This window comes from Parus major, chromosome 3, assembly GCF_001522545.3.
Source record: "Parus major isolate Abel chromosome 3, Parus_major1.1, whole genome shotgun sequence".
In the NCBI taxonomy this organism is placed as follows: Eukaryota; Metazoa; Chordata; class Aves; order Passeriformes; family Paridae; genus Parus; species Parus major.
In genome coordinates, this window is record NC_031770.1 from 86,538,102 (window position 1) to 86,559,230 (window position 21,129).

Below are 21,129 nucleotides of genomic sequence, written 5' to 3' on the forward strand. Positions count from 1 at the left end.
GTTGCTGAAAGTTCCATCCAACCTGACCTTGAACACTTCATGGGATGAGGAATTTACAACTTTCCTCCTGTCTCACCAATTTAGCAAAAATGATGATGTGTGGGGTGATGTCAGATGTCTCAAAGAAGTCAAGGTAAATTTTATCAGATGCAACATTACTGAAAGACACCATTAGTTAAACGTAACACCATTAGTTAGACATAGCTTACCCTTTGTGAAGCCATATTGTCTGTTTCTAATCACCTTCCTGTCATCCATATGCTTTGACATACTTCACAGGAGGATCTATCCATGAAAGTGTCAAAACATTTAATTCTATTGTAAATTTTTTAATTAGCTTTGCATGCTTCATGAAGAAACATGGAATTTTCTCAATGTGTCCTGTTTATAATATTTTTATTATATAAACCCCCAGACTCTCCATTTAATATCAGTTGCTTGGTGATCACAATCACTTAAGGAACTACCCATATTATTTTATTTCTTTTTTCCTCTCCCTAAAAAAATTAACTGACACAAAAGAGTTATCACGTGATCTTTATTAACTAGGGATTGTCTTGTTCTTGCTTTTCATGAGGTATAAGTTTCTAAATTCTCTTTTTTTGTCTTTTTTCTTTTTATAAAATAGTATAAATTCATGCAGAACTCATGAAGTTTTGATAAAAAAGTCATACCTGGTAGTATGTCAAAATAAATTGTGGACGTTCTTTCATTAGCATGACTATTGCAAATAGCAGTTATTATACAGAATCAAAACAGTGAAAGAAGAGTTCAAAAGCTTGCTTATCATGTAGCAGTGATGCACATTCATACACAGAGAGAAAAAGACATCTAAATTGCTGAATTAATTGATAGATTTCTAAGTTATGCACCTGGTCTAAATATTTTGTCTACTAGATATACTAGCACAAGCTATTTTATGCAACAGATAAACAGCTGGAATAGTTTGCTTCACACATATAGAAATGTCTCAGTGGGAGTTGAAGTTTTCTGATTATATTTAAGACCAATTCTAAAAAAACACCTAAACACTTCCGATTTCATTACGGAAATCCCCCCCTTTATTTTTGGCTTTACTTTCTGAATTCAAAAGGCCCATGAAGAGCATAGAAAAATAAGAGTGGGACTGTCAGCCCTAAGAAATATTTTGCTTTGTAAAATAACTCACTTTTCCTATTGTTCAAATTAGAGATTACAGTAAGTGGAAGATGTCTTTCACTGTTAAAGAGTAGCATAGACTCTGTGCTTTATATTGAAGGAGAAAATGGATACCCATGATTATCTCTCCACCTCTGGCTTGAGACACTGTTTGGTTACTGATGTACCTTGTATACTGTTACTATTTAATTCATGCAAACATTACATTGCAAAAAAAACAGAAATGAGAAAAATACCCTAAATTAATTCTAAAACTCCTTCTTGATTCTGTTACAAGATTACAAAACCTCAATTTTAAAGCTGGTATATTTCCATCTAGTAAACTCAAGTATAGTATAATCTGTGCTGGAAGGCCTGTTCTACTTGTCCTAAATTAAGTTTGTAACCTATCTGAGACTAGAACTGCTCTGTCTTTGTAGACTGCTTTATATGATGAAAAGTTGTCCTAGACAGAACCTCTCTAGTAATGGATGTAAACACCATGTACACTAAATTTTTTGTTGTCTTGGGTACAACAAATAATTATTTCTAATTTCCCTCTCTTCTATAGGATGTGGCATGTATCTGTATGCCAATATTTACTGGCAAGTTCTGTGAGAGAATACTGAACCCATGTGAATTATTACCTTGCTTAAACAATGCAACTTGTGTAGCTCAACAGCAAAACTATAACTGCAGGTAAGATTGGAAATTAATTTATCTCAGTACTTCGTTGGTTTGCTTGATGATTTCACACAGATTGCAGATAGAAAAGACATCATCATTCACAGAGAACACAGAAAACTATAAACGTTTGTTTTAAAAAATATATTCATCTTTTGTGCTTTACTCTGCTCAGCTTCTTGTGAAGTCTGGGAGCAATACAAAAAGATTTAAAAAATTTAAGGGCTATAAATTGTTTAATTATTAATCTATAAAAAATATACATTTTAAAATACTGATGACATTTGAGACAGTTATACTGCATGTGCCACTCCTTTGCAGGATGTATGAATTTTATGTTGTTTCTGAAAAGATAAGGCAACCCATTTAATTTCTAGCTCACAGACACGCATCAGTAGACTTTAAATTGATCTTTCAAACAGCTTATGAAAAGCTATTTTATTCAGAAAGACCACAGTAAAAATTATCCATTTGAAAATACCAGAAGTGACCCAATGTATAATTTAATTTCATTTTTAAATAGATTTTTAAGGGGTTTTTTTCTGTGCCAGTAAGGCATAGAATTTATCCCATTCCCCTTTGCTTGGCTTTTATTCTGCTGCCTGAGTATATTCTGATAAACATTACTGAAGTAAACATTTTTCAAATTTTAGGATATTCATAAAAGCAGAGAATTGAAGACTGTGATACAAAAAAGCCTGACAACATATTATGAATGAACTTAGAAACTGCAGAAAATAGAAGTATAGAACGCAGAGTTACAGTGCATCAGCAGCGATTCAATTGAGAAGACTTGAAATTAAAATATAAGTAGAAATATGTTTACAGTTTTCCCAAAGAAGAAAATCCGAGCAATTTAATTCACATTCACTCCTAAATACAGATATACATACAAACACACATATGCAAGCTCATATATAGTTAGATCTTCCCATATAGGTATGAAACCACAGAACAACATACAACACAGACAAGTGTTATCATTCATTTTCCAATTCTTTAAACTGAGATATATACTAATAATTTATTTTTATATAGCCAGTCTTTCCCACAATATGTGTATATTAGTACAAAATGTGTTGAAATTTACATTTAAAAATGTGCGCAACATGAACAATTACTATCCAGACATAGATTTCCTTTATTAACAGAAGCCAAACAAAAAATTGAAGTAATAAAAAATTATCCTGGCCCCATTATTCATATTGAATAATTTATAATTCCACAAAGTATTTGCAGAAATGGTCTGTACCAGGAACCTCATTGCACCACGGAAATTGTTTAATAAAAATGTCTGTGGGAAAACTATAGTTTAGCTGTCTTTGCTTTTTTTGCTTTGCTTTGATAGTCTTTGACTATGTGAGAATAAGCATGGAAGTCATTTTTTAGATCAATATAACAGAACGTAAAAATGGGAAATTAAGGACCCATGTTATATTGGGGTGAGTTATAAACTTATTAACACTGAGAATGCCCTAAAAGGGAACTAACAACCTAGAGAGAACACTGTGAATGGTGCTCAATCCACATAGTTTACCTTAGCAGCCAATTTTCCCACCAGACATTCTTAATGAAGGAGGAGAACTCCAGAAAGTGACTCATATCTTCCACAGAGAACTATCCAGAACAAGGGGCATGACATCTTACACAAGTTAGCAGTTTTCTTTGTACAAAGGTAGAGGGATACAATGCAATCACAGAATATTAGAACACAATAAATATACATCACTATCAGAGAATCATAGAACAGCCCAATTTGAAAGTGACCTTGAAGTGTCTTCTGGTCCAGCCCTTAATGGGAAAGGGAATTAAGATGAGATTATCTAGTACCCTGTCCAATTGCTTATTGAAAATCTCCAATGTTCAGTCTTAGTTTGGCCATTTAGTTCACAAAGACTTCAATTATTGATTTCAATATTTTTAATAAATAAAAAATGCTGTCCTTATTTTTTATGACATTAAAATCAGTTTTTCACTACTTAATCTGAAATAGTTAATAAATATAAATATTTATGCCTCTGTACTTGAAAGGAGTCATTGAGGTGAAAGAAAGCATTTTGAGTATGAATTACATACTTTTCACAAGGAGATCACATTCAGTAGTTTTGTTTGTGAGAGCTGCAGTCTTGCCAGAGTGCTGAAATGCAGAGGAGGTGTTGACAGATAGAGAGGTCCAACAGTCAGCAGGCTTTACTGTTTTAAGAATTCAAAATTATCTTTTCAAATTCATTTTCATGCATTAGCTACTCAGCTAACAGAGGATTTCAGAAGACCTATAGGAACCGTGGTTAGAAAGTTTCAGTTTTCTAAACTCACAGACTTTTGCCTGTGATTCATGTTTTAATTAACTTTACCCAAAAGAAATCTAAGATTAATTATGTTTCCTTAGTTTGGGAGATTTGTAACTGGTCATCAATATTTTAAGTGAAGATTTGATTATTTTTTGGTAATCATTGTCAAATACTGTACGTTATGTCTCTGTCTAGTCACTCCACAATAAACTGAGGGTGTTTCATACTACATTTAGGGTAATACTAAATGTAATACTATGACAAGATCCACTTTTATAGTATTTTAACATCATAAATAAATGCTATGGTGTTTAGGTCAGATGCATATACAAGTTCAAATAATAACTGAACTGAACTTTTTACTTCATTACTTTTTAATTTGCTTCCCCCTATGCTATGTTGTTTTCCTTATGCCCAGACTACATTCTTATATCCTACATAATTCCAGCTCCTTCTCAACACATCCTTCCTTCTTTGGGAAAGCAGCTGTTTTCCATTCTAAACATATAACCAAACAGAATCAATTTAATTTTCCCCACTTCAGTTATGATGTATGACTGCCTTGTATCCTAATTCCATCCTTTCAGTCTTGATATCACACACAACTTTGTGTTAAGAATCTAATAGTTGCATTTCTTCTTAAATGTCAAAATTTAAGGTGAATTCAAATAGGCAGTGAACGAGCATATCTATCACAATAAACTATGATTGTTTGCTTTCTATCTTCTTCTATTATCCATGTGCTTTACGATAATAAAAAGTCACTAAAAATGTGAAAGGGTGTTCTGAGAAAATGTGTTCTGTTGGTGCCATCTTAGGAACTTTACTGTCAACATTTTTCTGTTAGCTTACATTTCCCTTTCCTGACATTGGTATGTTTATTGCAAAACAACAACAACAACAACAAAACCACTGAAAAATGAGCAAATATAAAAATTAGAAAAAGTCACTTCTAAAACTGGCTTACTAGATTATCTAGTTGATGAAATAATAACAGATTGAAGCAAAAAATCTAGGAGCTCTTTCACTTCAGATCATTGGTAAAAAAAATCAGTAAAACAAACATTGTAATTGGGTTTCTCTGACTTGGTTTTAGTTGTTATTTAAAAATTGTAAGACACTATATACAAAACCTTTTATTTATTATTGTTTTACGTTCCTTTCCTATGTAAATTTTATAACAAAAAACTCCTTTTAGCTACAATATGTGAACTAGAACTTTGTTAAGAATAGACTTTTCAAGAGTTTGGAAGCCAAGTATTTGAAATAGTAGAAAAATGACTGCATGCAGCATCTTTTTCAAGAGGAAGGTGAGGATTACACAATGCATTGCTACTTGCATACTTGTGTCTATACAAGCCTCAAGGCACATAACCATTTACAGAAGGTTTTTCCATATCCATTTACCTCTGTCCAAATGGTCCTATGCATGAATTGTGGTTGATTTCTGATTAAATCCTACCAGTTTAACACTTCTCTAAGGTTCATAAAGTGGCTTAAGCTTCTGGACATGTTAGATGTGTCTGTGCATTCCTTGGACTCAGAGCCAGAGATAGACATCTTTAACTGATTTAGAAAGTACGGTTAACTCAGACACTTTCTATTGAATGTTGTTGCCTAAGCAGTTGCTATGGAAAATATATCCCTTACTTTAGCTTGCTGCATGACTGTGACAAGCTTATGCATTTTGAAACCAGGAATTGGATAGGTTTTTCCTAAATGAAAAAACATAAGCAACACATCTGGATCTCAAATCTATTAGGAGCAAAAACTTAGGAAAACCAGAAGCAATTCTGTATAATCGTCATAATAACCAGTTTCTGGACTGAATCATTTGAAAAAAAAATACCTCATAGAAACAGCTAAAGAAATTCCCATCTATATTTTGGATTCTTTCACAAACACACATTTTCAGCTAACTGCCCCTTTCCTTTCTCTTCTTAAATATTTTCTTACCAAGATACTAGAAATAGCCTTTAGATAGGAGAACAAGCTGTGTCTGTAAGAACATAGTGAGAGTGTTTGACAAGGATTATCTATCAAGATATAAGCATTCAAATATTTTTCTACATTGTTACATTATTGATTTTGAGTAAGACTTCTTTATTATCCATTTGAATCTCATCTGTTTTATTTGTGTATATGGGATTTTTTTAACATGTGAGAGCTACATCAGGAAAGGATTTTCTCCTGCTAATAATAAGTGCTGACATGAAGCATAAGAAATTTCTACAGTTCTTTTGAAATACATGAGTTATCCATCACTCCATTGGCATCACATGGGACTAACAAACAGTCACAAAAATTCAATTCTAGTTTTTTTTCCTTAAAACATCTCTCTGATGCTTAATTTGACTTATCATTTCTAATAGTTTTCCAAAACCTTGTTACCTTGTCTATAACTCTTTGTTGAATAATACCTCTTTCTAGATTTTTTTTTCCTGGAAAATTATACAAAATATTGGTGTGAAAACTCTTCCATCAATGAAAGAAATTATTTATGAAAAAGCAAAATTATCTAGAGTCATGTGAAGGATTTTTAATTTATTGAAAACAAAATATTCTGTTTATTTTAAATAACATAAGAGATACGTTTTCTTACTGCAAGAACATTATTTAATAGATCTATGGAACATAATTAAATACAGTTAACTTTAAAAATGCAAGTTCTCTAAAATACACTGGTGTATTTACAGCTGCATGCCAGGATTCACTGGAAAGAACTGTGAGGAAGTAATTGACTACTGCAGGCTGCTCAGCATCAACTGTCTGAATGAAGGATTGTGTCTTAATATAATTGGAGGATTCACTGTAAGTAATTTAATACATGTTAAACTAATTCAGTGTTCCAAAGTATAAAAGCTTCAGACAAGCAAACTTGAAATGTGTTCATTACTCTAGGAGACAAGAGGGGCACAATTTTATAGGTTTTAGTTATTTTAATCGATAACACAAGGGCAATTCACTTGGGCAATATGGATTTTTTTTAATTACTTTTCTGTTGAGATCGTGTTTAGTACTGTATCAAGTAAGATAACTGAAGGATATTTTTACAGTAAAAAGAATATGTAACTAATTGTGGTCCAGTGTCATTACCCACAAAGGTGATAATCACTGCAGCATTGCAGCCTTTAAAAATACATTGGTTGTATTAAGATCATCTGTTGCCATTATTTTAACCAGAATCAAGTTACTTATCTACATATAAACATGTTTAAAATTATTACAAATTTAGAAATTTGATGATGAAACTATAGTGTGGTGATGTTCATTCCAATTGACAGTTTGGTAAAAAAAAAATATTAGGTCTGCTGGTTTTAGCTCTCTAAATTGTGCCTGAAAATGTTAAGGAAAGTGCAGAATCTGGCTTTTGTCCTTGTTAAACTCCATATGGCTGTTGATTACCTGCCCCTCTGATTTCTCAAGGTCTCTCTGTAGGGCCTCTCTGTCCTTGAGGGAGCCTAAAGCTCCTCCCAGATTAGTGTCACAAGCAAACTTACATTGTATTCCTTCAAGTTCTTTGTCCAAGTCATTTATGAAGATGCTGAAGAGTGCAGGGCTGAGGATGGAGCCCTGTGGAACCCCAGCAGTGGCAGGTCATCCCAATACAGCGACAGGTCACCAGACTTGTGTCACACCATTCATTATATCCCTTTGTGCCTGACCCGTGCACCAGTTGCTCACCCATCATGTAACCTGGTTATTAATATTTTGTCCAGATGCATCCCGTGAGAGACAGTATCAAAAGCGTTCCTGAAACGATGCATCCACTCATTTTCCTAAATAAACTAAGTGGGTTTCACTTTCATAGGAGGAAATAAGGTTTGACAAGCAGGATTTCTGCTCATGAAGCTGTGCTGGTTGTGACTGATGACTGCAACACTTCAGGTGTTTTTCAGTACTTCCCAGAATAATATTTTCTGTGCTTTTACCAGGCACTAAAGTGAGCCTAACAGGACTGTAGTTTCTGGAGTCCTTCTGTGTGTGCTGATGACCACAGAAAATGGTAGTGTAATTAATAATACACAAATATAATAAGTATGTCTTGGTGGACTGCACTATTTTAGAAAAACATGTTCTAGGAGAGGCAAATTCAATGCTGTACGCACAGAAAAAAGAATATGAATTACACAGTAATAAGTGTTCCTGATAGTTGGTGACAAAGAAGGCAAGTTTTAGCTAAAATTGAATTTTAAAATGTGAAACAACACCATTGATGAAGACAGAAAGACAATCCCTGTAATCAAAAATAAGCACTCGTATATATAGAAGCATTTTTGAGTGGTCATATTTCTTTGACTGTCAATGAAGGGTCATCGTAGGCAGCTATATCATCTAAATTGTTTTAAGAAGGTTGCAAATGAGGAAAAAACTATTAAAAATGAGGTTTATTAAATAAAGAAATAATTTAAAATTATATCCTCAAAATAAATACGAATTTGTAGTCTTAAACCAGTCCATGGTCTATCGGTTTTTCTCAGAAGAAAAAGAAAGAACAATTGTATTTAAAATATTCAACTGTTGGTACCAAAAATTTTGAAGCTAAATTAGCAACAAAGTGATAAAATATTGTGAATGGTTCTGAACAGTTCCTTCTTCTTTGTACTATTGACTATAACAGGAGCATTTTCAAAAACATTTTGGGAAATATGGTTCAATGTTATGTTTCAGCAGTTTCCCAGATAAGTTCCAGGTCACATCTGTCCTGTCCTTGTGAATAACTTCACCAGACATTAAATTTCATGAGAATCTACTACTGTGGGATCCAAATCCCATAATTCCCACAGAAGGCTGAAGGCCTTATTGTGGATTGCTTCTAGTAGTCAATGCAGCAGGCTCATTTCACTGATATTAAAAGATTAGGAAAAGGTTTATATTTTCCAAAGTTCCCATGAATAGTGAAAAACATAATTCTCCCTATTTTATTTGGGCCCTGAAGAAGATCAAAGATATGTTTTCCTTTATTGGTTTCTAAAGCACAAAAAGACAACACTGCAGCTTTGACTCAGTTTCAGAAATATAGATATAATTTGGACATATCATTTTAAGAGGTGAGAAACACAATTCTTGAAAATGAACAGATCTTCCTCTCTCAAAAAAATACTGATATGAAAAATTCTATTACTTACTATTGATCTATCAATTATTGCAAGAAGTCTACTATTGAATTTCTCCTGATTTGCAGCTGCAGTGTTGGAACTGATTCTAAGAATAAATATAGCCATTGCAAAAGTTCTGAAGAAAATATAATAGACCATCTTCATTTTTTTATACCCATACCATAGGAAAGTTGGTAATTAATGTACTGGTTTGTCAGTTTTATAATAAAGAACTCCACTGACTTAGAAGACAGTGGGCACTGTTTTAAGAGAAGAAATAAAACAGTATGAGCATAAAACATACAATTACTGATGTGTGAACCAATTTCAGATTTCAACAGGTTTTATATAATAAAAATATTTAACTACACTATTATGACAATATGATAACCTGCTTCTTAAAAATAATTTTTAAAAATCTGCCCACAAATACACTTTTCAATAGATTTTTCTGTTCTCATGGCAACTTTTCCTTTTCTTAAGCCAATCTTATAAGTGAAAAGTCAGTGTTCTTGTTTTGCAGCTGACAGTGTTTTTAATCTGATTGTCTTAAACAATTTATTGCTGTAGGTATCTGTTTTCGTTATCTTTACCTGAAGACAGGGAAAATATGAGCAATGCCCAAAAGGCAAGTGAGAGGGAAGAAAGAGCTGCCGTTTTTCTCATGCTAATCATACCGCTGCCACATGCTAAACACCTCAGGGTATGGAGTGGTTTGAGTAGAGTTCTCCCGGTGATTTAGAATAGCTCCAGTAAAGCCTCTGACACACAACTGGGCAGTGAAAGCCGATAAAGAGAGTGTACAAACAAGAAATCACTTGTGGATGTAAAGCTTTCCTCTAGGTCCCAAGGGTGGATCAAGTACCTTGCTATTTATTTATCCACAGTAAGTAGTTTAGATCATGGAAAAAAGTATTATCTCTCCTTAAGATGCCCTGTTTCTTCCTTAATCATTAGTATTAAACTGAAAAAAACCAAAACCCTCAAAGCCAACCAAAGAAAAGAAAGGTACTGAAAAAATATATCAAACTAATCCAGTGCAAATTCTGAGGATAACGCAACTCTAGTTTACTGGAATTTGGGAGCCTGGAAAGGAACACTTTTGAAAACACTCTATTGAGAAAGTTGATGTATGAAAACTATGAAGTTTTTTGGCATACTAGCTGTCTTTGCTTTCCAGGGAGAAAACACTGAATTGCATAAAAAATGACAGAATTTACAAGTCAGTTATGATTACCTACAGAAGTGCATTTGAGGGACAGGAAAGTGCTGCTCTACAATGGTTGCTACACACTCTCCCATTCGTGATCTGCCATACATTTCCTATGGAAGGGGATGCAAATTGAAAGTGCTTTCCGCTTCTTGTAGGGTGTAAAAAAATACTCCTTCATGGTTTTGTTGTTGTTTTGGGGTTTTTTTGCCTAACAGCTCATTACTATGCTACAAGCATCTTTCAATTTATATGGTCTGCATAGTGTATCCAAGTCTATTTTGTCAATATGCCTTTCTCCATCATCCTGACAAACCTCTGATTCGTGCAAGGCTGTGTGCTTACAGCCAGCAAAGAAATTGAGTTATGTAGACACAAAAGCTGAAAGATGAAGAGGAAGCAATGTCATTGTAAGGTCCATTTCCATTTGCCAGCACTACACTTGAGACAAGGTCTAAACAAATTATACATAGTGACTGAACAGCAGAGCTGTGTTGGCAAGCAAATGCACACTGGGGCAGCATTAAAGAAAGAGAAAACAATCTCTGTTATCATTCTGGGTTTTATCACCACACCTACTGTCAGTCATTCAAAGAAAATGTTTGAAATTTCTCTGAGGAGCTGTACAGACACTTACATGTGGAATTTTGCATTGGAATAATTGCCAGTGGATGTCCTGGTACCTTCAAAAAGACCAACAAAACTAACTGTTTGATTCTAACTAGTGTTCCTACAGTGCAGTGGAAGTAGATTTTGCTTTTAAGGGAGAGTGAAGCTAAGCAAAAAGAAGTAATGGTTTTAACTTCTACAAGTAATTTGCCTGGACAGCACTAATTAATGAGAACAGGTACACATATGAATTCCTGCCAATTCCCTTCAGAAAATTGTTCCCCAGTCACCAGAATTTTGCTTTCTTATATGGATGTACATTTAATAATGTTTATCTAATAGTATGATTAAAGGATAAGAAAGAGGATAGAAAAATTAGTATAATAAAAAGAGTGGTATCTAAAATCTTGCCCTGCAGATGGCTCTGTGGCTGCTCATGTTATACTCTTTTGACCTTTTTCTCACATCCATATAGTGAATCCATAGCTTTTGTATTTGCAGTTTTATGGTGAATCTAAGATATTTCAACAGCAATGTGTGCACCAAGAGGATATAGGTCTGATAAAGTAAAATTTTGAATATACAATAATAATCAGTAACACCATGGGTCACACTGTTAGAGATGAAGTTAAAAAACCAAGCAAATATGTTCTGTCCAAAGACTACTCTTCCCTATCAAAGCATGAGACTGTATACTAACACAGAAAACACCAAATCTAACATGTTCCTTCAGGGTGATGTGGAAAGGAGGATAGAGGAGGGAACCTGTCTTTCTCCTGGGATTTTCCCCATGTGAAGCTGATATGTGGCCCTCATTCAGCAGAACTTGTACAGAAATTACAATCAGACAGGCAGAGGTCCAGGTTTCATTCCTCCCAGACGAGGTTTGCTTTTGTGGGTGCAGAACCAGGCCCATCAGCCAGCTGTCAGGCTGGGAATCAAATTGCTGCTTTGCAGAAGAGCAGTGAGCAGTGCCAAGCCCCACAGGCTTGCCTGAAAAACCTTTGTGGGAAGTCTGATGATCTGGTCCCCTTGGTAAGCTCTTCCCTGAGGAGCAACTCTCAGTTCTAAAGTTTTTTGATAATGTTTTATCCCTAGAAGTCTGGCCGAATTTATAACCCAGAAGCAAAGCATCTCTATGCAGAATTGGAAATAATCTCCAAAATGGAACCATGTCACACTGCTTAGATCTCATAGCCCTAAGCAGGCCTTCAATTTATCCTTAGAGAAGCCATTTGTATTTATTGCATGGGAGGAGAAATAACTTCTAGATCACATATCCAGAACTCAAAGGCAATATAGTTGAGAGAAAACATTAACTTGTTTAGCAAATTCAGTTCTTTAAAAAAAATGCACTGGGTTTTTTTTTAAAGTCTTCTGCACTGTATCTATCACCTTTTGTTTTCTGATTATAAAAAAGCCATAAGGAAACAAACATTCAATATATTTGGCATATTATATATTAAAGCAGTTGCTTAGAGTGATAAAATTATTATAAATATTTATAACAGATCTACTACCAGTTCTAGAAGCAATGAAAATTGGCACTGCAAAGTCTACTGCTCTCAGATGTGATTTTTATACTTATGTACAACATATAAAATAGATTATTGTCATTTTCCTTTTTGAAAAAATCTAGAGTCTCTCCTACTCTCACTCCCCATGGACCATATGAGAGCATTATAATCTCATCTCTGTGAAGCCACTTTGCCACTATCATTAATTCTATTGATGTCTCTCTTGTGTTTGTCCTTCCAGCTGTGTGTTCAAAACAGCAGTAGTTCAAAGTCAGATACTTCCATTAGGGGCTAGTTTTACACAAGTTAATTAGTCAATTTCTTTCACACAGTAGCAGTAATTCTACAGAAGAGTTCACATAAATTTTAAAATGTCCTAAACAGCTTTTTCCTTCTCCAGTGTTTAATTTGGACTTTATAAAAGTTAATTTTCCTGCTTTTCTTATTCTATTGAAATAAACACCATCAAAACACTGTAGGTACATTTCATATGTGCTAATTATCTCTGAAGAGAGTACAGAATACAGAAGTTAATAAACAGTAGAAATCTTCATGTAATAAAGTAAATTTCCTTCTTTTGAAGAGCAAATTTAAATGAAAATATTTAATTAAAACTGTGATCATGTAATCATTTCATATATCTTTGTACAATAGATCTAAATTTGTATAGTAGAAGAGCGTATAATTAAATATAAATGACAGTGAAACACAGCAGATATAACAACAGTAATGTTCTGCTTTATTTTTAAATGCAACTTCTGAGAAGTTAAAAGCAAGACTGTGCTCAAGTTTAAATCACTTTTTGAAGACACAAAAATTCCCCAAATTTCTTCTTTACTGACTTCCTTGTCTAGTAAGGAGCTGGCCCCTCAAGATAAGGAAAATGCAGACTCTTTCTGTAGAAAGAGTCCATATAATTTCACTCAGTAAACTCAGCATTGTATATTTTTGAAGCACATAACTTATGATAATATTTTTTTTACCTGTTTATTAATGCCAGTAAGATCAGACACACATTCTCCATGTGCGGTATAAATTTTGTGGTGTCTTTGGCAGCTGTTTCCAATACTGTACAGTAAGTTTCTAGCTTGAGCTTCTTGATGATTGTTTTTTATTCTTCAGTATTTTCCCTTTTGTCATCTACCAAAACCTCAAAAATGCACATTCTTAATTTGCCTTTTAAAGTTCTAATTAAATATTAATAAAATTTCATTATTTTATGAAGTCATATGTAAAGAGATTATTCAGAGTCCCATTCAACCTGACTGACCTTCAGTGTTCCAAAGACAAGGCATCTACCACCTCTCTGGGCAACTTACTCCAGTGTTTCACAATTCTCATTGTGAAAAATTTCTCCCTGCTATCTACAGTGAATCTACGCTCTTTTACTTTACAAAAATTATCCCTTCTATTGCTATATAACCTGCTAAAAAGTTTGTCCCCATCCTTCTTATAAGCCCTTGCCATGTGGAAAGGGGAGATTTGATGAGCTCTTAGTGTTTAACTTCCATTACATTCCACACAGGAAGCAATGATTGTATTTTACCCTGTACTTTCCATACCTAACTTCTGTGAGGATGTGGGTATAACTTCTCAGTTTCCTCTAATTTTACAGTCAGTCATCTTTCCACTGTCCTCTTTAATGAAAGGTCACAGGAAGCGCTTCCCAGAATCTTTTTTTGCTCCAGACTGGACAAACTAAATTCCCAGCCTCTCTTCTTAGGAAAGCTGCTCCAGCCCTCTGTGGCCCCCCTGGTGACCCACTCCTACAGGTCAGTGGATTTCTTGTAATGAGGACCCCAGAGCTGATGCAGCACTCCAGGTGGGATCTCACCAGAACAGAGGGACAGAATCACCTCCCTTGACATACTGGTCACACTGCTTTTAATTCAGCCCAGGATACAATTGGCTTTCTGGGCTACAAGCACATATTGTAGGCTTATGTCCAGCTTTTCATCCATCACTACCTCCAACCCTCTCTACTAGGCTGTTTTCAATCCCTTTCCCCTCAGCCTGTGTTGGTACCAGGGTATTCCCCAGCCAGTGTGCATGACCTTGCATTTGGCCTTGTTGAACTTTGATGTAAGTTCCCATGGACCCATTTCTCGTGTTTGTTCAGGTCCCCTGGATGATGCCCCATACTTCAGGTGTGTCACCTGCATCTAAACCTTCAAAGGTCTCTCTCAATTTAAATAATTCTGGAGTCCTATGAATGCAAAATATTGCATTATCCTGTATTGACATACAGGATAAATCATGTTTCTGTAGGCTGGTCTGGGATAAGCTTTGTGAATTGATTAACAAAGATAGACAAACCTATAGATGCAGTTATCTAGAACATGCTAACTTGTTTTTAGCTCTTATTACCTTTCACCTAGTAGTGTCATATTTAATCAAACATAGCATAATAGACAGGGACAGTATATAGCAGTGAAAGGTGTTCCTGGAGATCGAGGGGAAGGAAATTAGAAAATGCCAGGGGCTTATATGGGTATTGTCACAACAGAGCGATGTAGGAATAAAAATGCAGCAAGTACAAAGGAATATACAGCTGCTGGAGAACATTGTGTTCTTCCAGGCCTTGGAAGGTAAGTCACACTAATTCTGTAGGCTATCATGCTCCTCTTATACCTAGGTCACTTTGGAGATGGCAGTCTACTTCAGTTATCTGCTGTTTCAATCAATTCAATTGAATGCAGAGATTCTCAGTAAGGTATTCACATCAGTGCAGTTCTCTTAAAGCCTTCACTTGACCACCTAAGCACTGTTCTTTTTTACAAAATATATGTGTCAGATAGGGAATCACTGTAAAGGGAATTCCTACAGTTTAAACTGTAAAAGACTGAGAGGTAGGGCCAGTTTTAACTTTAAAACAAACTTGAATGAATTAATTCACAAACAGCATAGTTAATACCAGTAGTTTTCAAGATTATTAGGCATTGTCAGTGCACCCACATACAGTTACTGTGTAACATTTACTTTCCAAATTCTCTGTGATCACACAACACTGTGGAGCTAGTGCCAAAGAGCTAGTGCTGACTGCTCTGCTCTCTGGTGGTACTTAACATCAAAGGTCAGGGTAATCTGTCTCATGAGCTCTTTGATGAGAGGTGTCATTACTGAATTGAGCTTGCCTTCTGTCTCCATCCTTCCTGTACATATTTGATGGTTTGCAATATTTTATCTCCCCCCCTAAGCACTTCCCATGCCCTTCAAAAAATTATGGTCTCCTCCTGGTACTACTTGTCTTGGAGCAGTAATTTTTTTCTGTAGTTAGCAACATATTTTGCCTATTTTCTGTGCCTTGTGCTAATCTTGCTCTTTAATAACTTTTTTTTTACTTGTATGAGTCACTACAACACATCTCTCTGTCTTTGGTGCTCACATGTACACACACTCATGTAAAATGTTTATGCATTGTGAACCTGGTACACCATTCCAGTGTTCTAAAATACTTGCATGCTACTACTGTTGGCTATACTGGGATTCAAGGCAAGCCACTATTAATTATATTTAATCAGGGCACTTGTGTGAGTTTCACAGCACTCTTTTGAGAAGCTAATGTAAGCTTCAGATCTTCCCCTTTCCTCTGAATAAACCATTTTAATTTATTTTATTTAACAGGTACAGTCTACATGTATAACAAAAACCCTGTATTATGTTTTCTGATTACTGTTGGTGACAGTGTTTGTCTTACAGGCTTTTTTTATCATCACTGCCCAATTTCTCCCTCATCTCTATCCCTTTAAAATCCTTTATTCACACACAGTTCTTCTGTTCCTGCTGGTGTTTTTATCCCTTACAGTCAGTAATTATCTCACCATTTCCTCCAGCTCATGTGTCCTTTTTTGCCCCAATTTTTTAACAGACATGGTAGATGAGCTTTTCCTTTCTGAATTGTTTTAGCATCTGCAAAAACAGGCATGAAAAATAGTCTCAGCTGGGTGCAACAGTCTGCATTCTACCACACTTTTACTTAGTAGTAAAATACAAGACCCAAAGAAAATTCTACAAACTTTCACATTGCATTTTCATTTTGGGTTTTCTGTGTTTTTTTGTTTATGTGTTTGTTATATCTAGTGCCTCTGTGCACCTGGATGGACAGGAGAATTTTGTCAATTTGCTGAAAATGCATGTTTAATTTACCCAAATAATTGTTCTGGTGGAGCAACTTGCATTGATATGAGCCAACTGAGAGAACAACCTTTGTTTCAGTGTTTGTGCCCTCATGATTTTACAGGTAAGGCATATATAAATCATGTAGAAGTTTGTAGTTTCATTTCCTTTTAGATCTTCAAATATAAGAACACTGGATTTAAAACCAAAAAAAAAAAAAAAAGAGAGATAAGTATTTGGAAAGTAATCACACCTCTCTACACTTTCTGCCCTCTACTGTGATGCTTATAAAATCTGAATGGAATTTACAGGTTAATTTTGAATCTTCCAATTAAAGTTACAGTAAGAATAGTTATAGAATAAGATTTACCTTCAGTTTAAGAAACTAAGTGTATGTCATACATACATACACACACTCTGTATACAAGCTTTGCAGGTGAGCTACATGCTTGACATCTAATTATAGTTCCTGTATCTAATTAATGAGAGAAATGGAGTTAAGGAAGTTTGTTAGTTTGTATAGCCTCTATTTACTCAGATAACTTTACTTAGTTTTTGATAACTAAATTTCACCCTCTATTTACCTTAGTAGACTAGCAGTGATTAATGAAATTTAATTTGGTGTGGGATTAACTGATTAATTTTACTAAACTAAAGCCTAGTCTTTGAGGTTCTCTATATGGCCAGTAAGTCAGCTTTTCAGAGGGGAATTATAACCATTGTGTCAGACATTTGTTGATCATTGACACAGTTTCTTCAGCAGTGTTTTACTTTTAATTAGATATAACAGAAGCCTAAAAAGTAGCTTGTATTAAACACAGTTGTTTGGTTTTTTTTAATTGCAAAGAAAATAATTTCTGATCATTTTCCTTCAACTTTATTCTTTAAATAGAAGTTGATTGGAGTTGGATTCTAAAATCCTTCACTAATCTTTGTCTAGAGAGGGAACTGAAAGAGAAGATTCAAATGTGATTCACTGCAGGTGTAGGTAATATTATAAAAAGAGACATTAACCATATGTACATCAACTTAAATATAAGTGCCAGAACTTAAAAAATAACAATTTGAAATATAGGAACAGTGGTTATTACCCAAAGAATGAAAATTAATTTAATCTGAAGAACTGATGGCAACACACAGAGAAAACAGACTTTAAATCTACCACCACTGAAAAAGAAATAATAGTTTAATAACCCAGAGTTTTAGCTATCAACCTTTCCTTTCACTTCTCCATTATCCCCTTTAGAGACTGTTGTTTTATGTTTTTTTATAAATCTATGCTTGACATTTTTTAAATTGCGGTGACACCTAAAATTTTGTATTTGTCAATTAAAGATTGTTTCACAACAATTAGGTTTTTACAAATAAGGTTTCTATTGTACAATATAATCATGAAACAAAAGTTTAACTGTTTACCATAAATGGCAATAAAAATATGCAATTAATGGCATTAAATGTTCCTAAACACTGAGTCATGACCAAATTCAAGTGCAAACAATTTTTTTGTTCAGAGACATCTTGCAATGAGGCCAAGATCCTTTTTTTGTGGAGTGTCATTGTGAGAGCTTCTATATATTGCAATAGATTTTAATTTTTTATATATATTTTTTTTTACTTTTTCTTCTTTTAAATAGCTAGATACTTCTTGAGTCTTGATCCATACAAAAAATTCATTTATACCTCTTTACTATTTAATTTATATATTTGGAAAGGGAAAGAAGGAAGGGAAATAGAGTAGCAATTTTGGCATATCTACTTGACTCTGAACTAAATGGTTTCTGCAACCAGAAAAGCTATTGTAGTTCCACATCTATTGGTTCTTAATTGTGTTTTTAAATTATAAACACTACAGCTGCAGCTTTTGAATTAACATTCAAATCATGTTTGGAACAGACATCTTAGTGAACACAAAATATGACATGATGTAACTTTCTCAGCTGTGAAAAGCAGAACTTTGATTTAAAAAGTAATAAACTCACTTCAATTTGGTTCCATGCTTTTTAACAAAACCTTGTAGAAATTTAACATATGCACATGAAATTTTAAACTATAGATTTTATTTCTGTTTATATGTAAAACATTTTGGGTCATTTATTCAGGATAATGTCCCCATGTTAAGTTTAAATGCTCAGCGAATAAAGGGTTATAATATATAGTTATCTTTATTGAATAGCTGCCATTATTTTTGTGCTTTCCATTTCCTTCTACAGTTAGTTTCTTATTTTCATTTTTCTCTTCTCTGAAAGTGGATAAAAACTTCTGAATCTACAACAGTGCTTGTAAGTAATATGTCTTATGACATTGAAACAATCCATATCAGCAATTTCTCAGTGCAGTAGACCAATTGTCCTTGAATAAGCTTAATCTAATCTATTGCTATCTTTCCTTGTGTGTAGAGAAACCACACAGGCAGGAATTGATTTGGCATGTTAGACACATCATTCTCACTTCACAGAAAAGTCCTTTAATTAAAATAATCTTACTACTGCTAAAATTAACTGAATCCCAAGAAAACACACAAACCAGAGTTAAAAGTACTACTTCAACTGCATACTTTTTCCTTATCTTAAAACTTTTTAAAACAGTCATTAAGATTGTTCATAGATTTAGCCACAATTTTTTTTTCTCTTTCATTGTTTTGTTGAGACCAATCTTCTAATTTCTACAGGTATATGGGAAATGTACATAAACATACTGTGGTGGAGATTGTCCTATTGAACTGTGTGGGATACTTGAAAAGGTATCCCTGGTGCCAGAATAACTAATGTCCCAGAGAATGAGATATGGGGTATAAAAGTTCCTGTATCTTTCACAATCTAGTTAAAGCAGTGTTTATATTAGTGAACAAAGAAATTACATGGCCTAATTTTAATCCTTCTCTCTGGTCAAATTCATATTTTTGAATGCTTTTGTTCTCAAGGATGCAGTGGTGACATATTTTAACCCTGCTGGACAGCTAAGTACTAAATATCTGGTTGTTCACTCTTCCCCAGTGAGGTCTTGGAAAGAATCAGAAGCACAAAAGTAAGAAAACTTGAGATAAGGATAAATCATTAGGTCAAGCAAAAGCTGTTCACATAGGTGAAGCAAAATAAGGAATTCATTCAGTACTTGCTGTTAGCAGGAAAGAATTCAGATATTTCTAGAATATTTGGGGAAGGTCTCTGTTCCATGTAGAAGTACAGTGGTAATATCATAAGTCTCAAAACCCAAATAGATGGAATGAGTAGTACTTTTTCTTTTTTTTTCCCCACAATATGTGGAAAAAAACCTCTAATCCCTATAGTAAAGGTGAGCAGGTAAAGGAATTTTGAATCATCATGGGAGGTCCCATGTATCACAGGAGTGTACTGGAATTACACAGCAGTATCTGTCTCAGCAGCAGATGCTGCCATTTTAAGCTTTGTTCATTGCACTTTAAATTTTATCTCCATTGTCATCTCTGAAAGAGAAATGGTTAGGGCACATAGATCCCAAACATCAACGACCATGTAGTGAAATACTAGAATAAAAGAAGCCACTTGTTAAGTAGTGCTACAGGAATTCACTCAGAATACTTATATTCATAGGTGAATAAAAAAGAACAGCTTGTTGCTTTTCAGAAGACTCGATTTTTTATTAAAGAAGAATTTTCAGAGGTAACTGACAGAAAGCAATAATAACAACCTATGTACTTCTCATTCTAATCCTCTTTAACAGATGCCCAGAAAACTTACCTGCTTTTTTAAATGCCTTTTAGGAGGTGTGTCCATATAGCATTAGTCAGGGTGAAAGGAAAATGGTATTATCTAGTCTGTTCCTTTAGCTTTGCTCACAATGCAGCTTTCTCTCAATGCCAGTAAAAGTCCAAGAAAAGAAAAATTAGTTATATTGACTCTATAAGTCAGAATAATAGCATATACTGAATTGGAAGGGACCCAGAAAGATCACCATGCCCAAGTCCTGGCTCTGCACAGGACCACCCCAAAAAATCACACCGCATGCCTAAGAACATTTTAAAAACACTTCTTGAGTGCTGTCAGGTTTGGTGCTGTGACCACTTCCCTGGGTAGCCTGTTCCAGTGCCCAGCCACCCTTTGGGGGAAGAACCTTCTTCTGATATCCAACCTAAACCTTCCTTAGCTTTTATGTCACTTACTTGAGTCCTGTCACTGGGCACCACCGAGAAGAGATTGGTATCTGCCCCTTCTCTTCCCCTGGTAAGGATGTTAAAAATCTCATTGAGGTCTCTCCTCAGTCTCTTCTGAACAGACCAAGTAATCTCAGCTGCTCTTCCTTCATATGGTTTCCCTTCTAGGCCCTTTCACCTCTTTGTGGCCCTTCTTTGGGTGCTTTCCAATAGCTTTATATCCATCTCATATCGTGGAGCCCAAAACCGCATCCAGGACTGAAGGTGATGCCTCACCAGAACGTGTGTTGTAAGGACACTGATTGTTACTAGAACCTCACACCTAAGATGAATTACA

At 34.6% G+C, this 21,129-nt stretch overlaps 1 protein-coding gene across 1 annotated transcript in view; it reads left to right on the top strand.

The window, feature by feature from the left end:
• The window catches only part of EYS (eyes shut homolog), a 706,806-nt gene that overhangs the window by 42,976 nt on the left and 642,701 nt on the right, over positions 1-21,129 (top strand). The window contains exons 4-6 of the mRNA XM_015621104.2: positions 1,709-1,836; positions 6,809-6,923; positions 16,628-16,787. Coding sequence (XP_015476590.1) covers positions 1,709-1,836; positions 6,809-6,923; positions 16,628-16,787 — 403 coding nt within the window. The remainder of the gene's footprint in view (positions 1-1,708; positions 1,837-6,808; positions 6,924-16,627; positions 16,788-21,129) is intronic.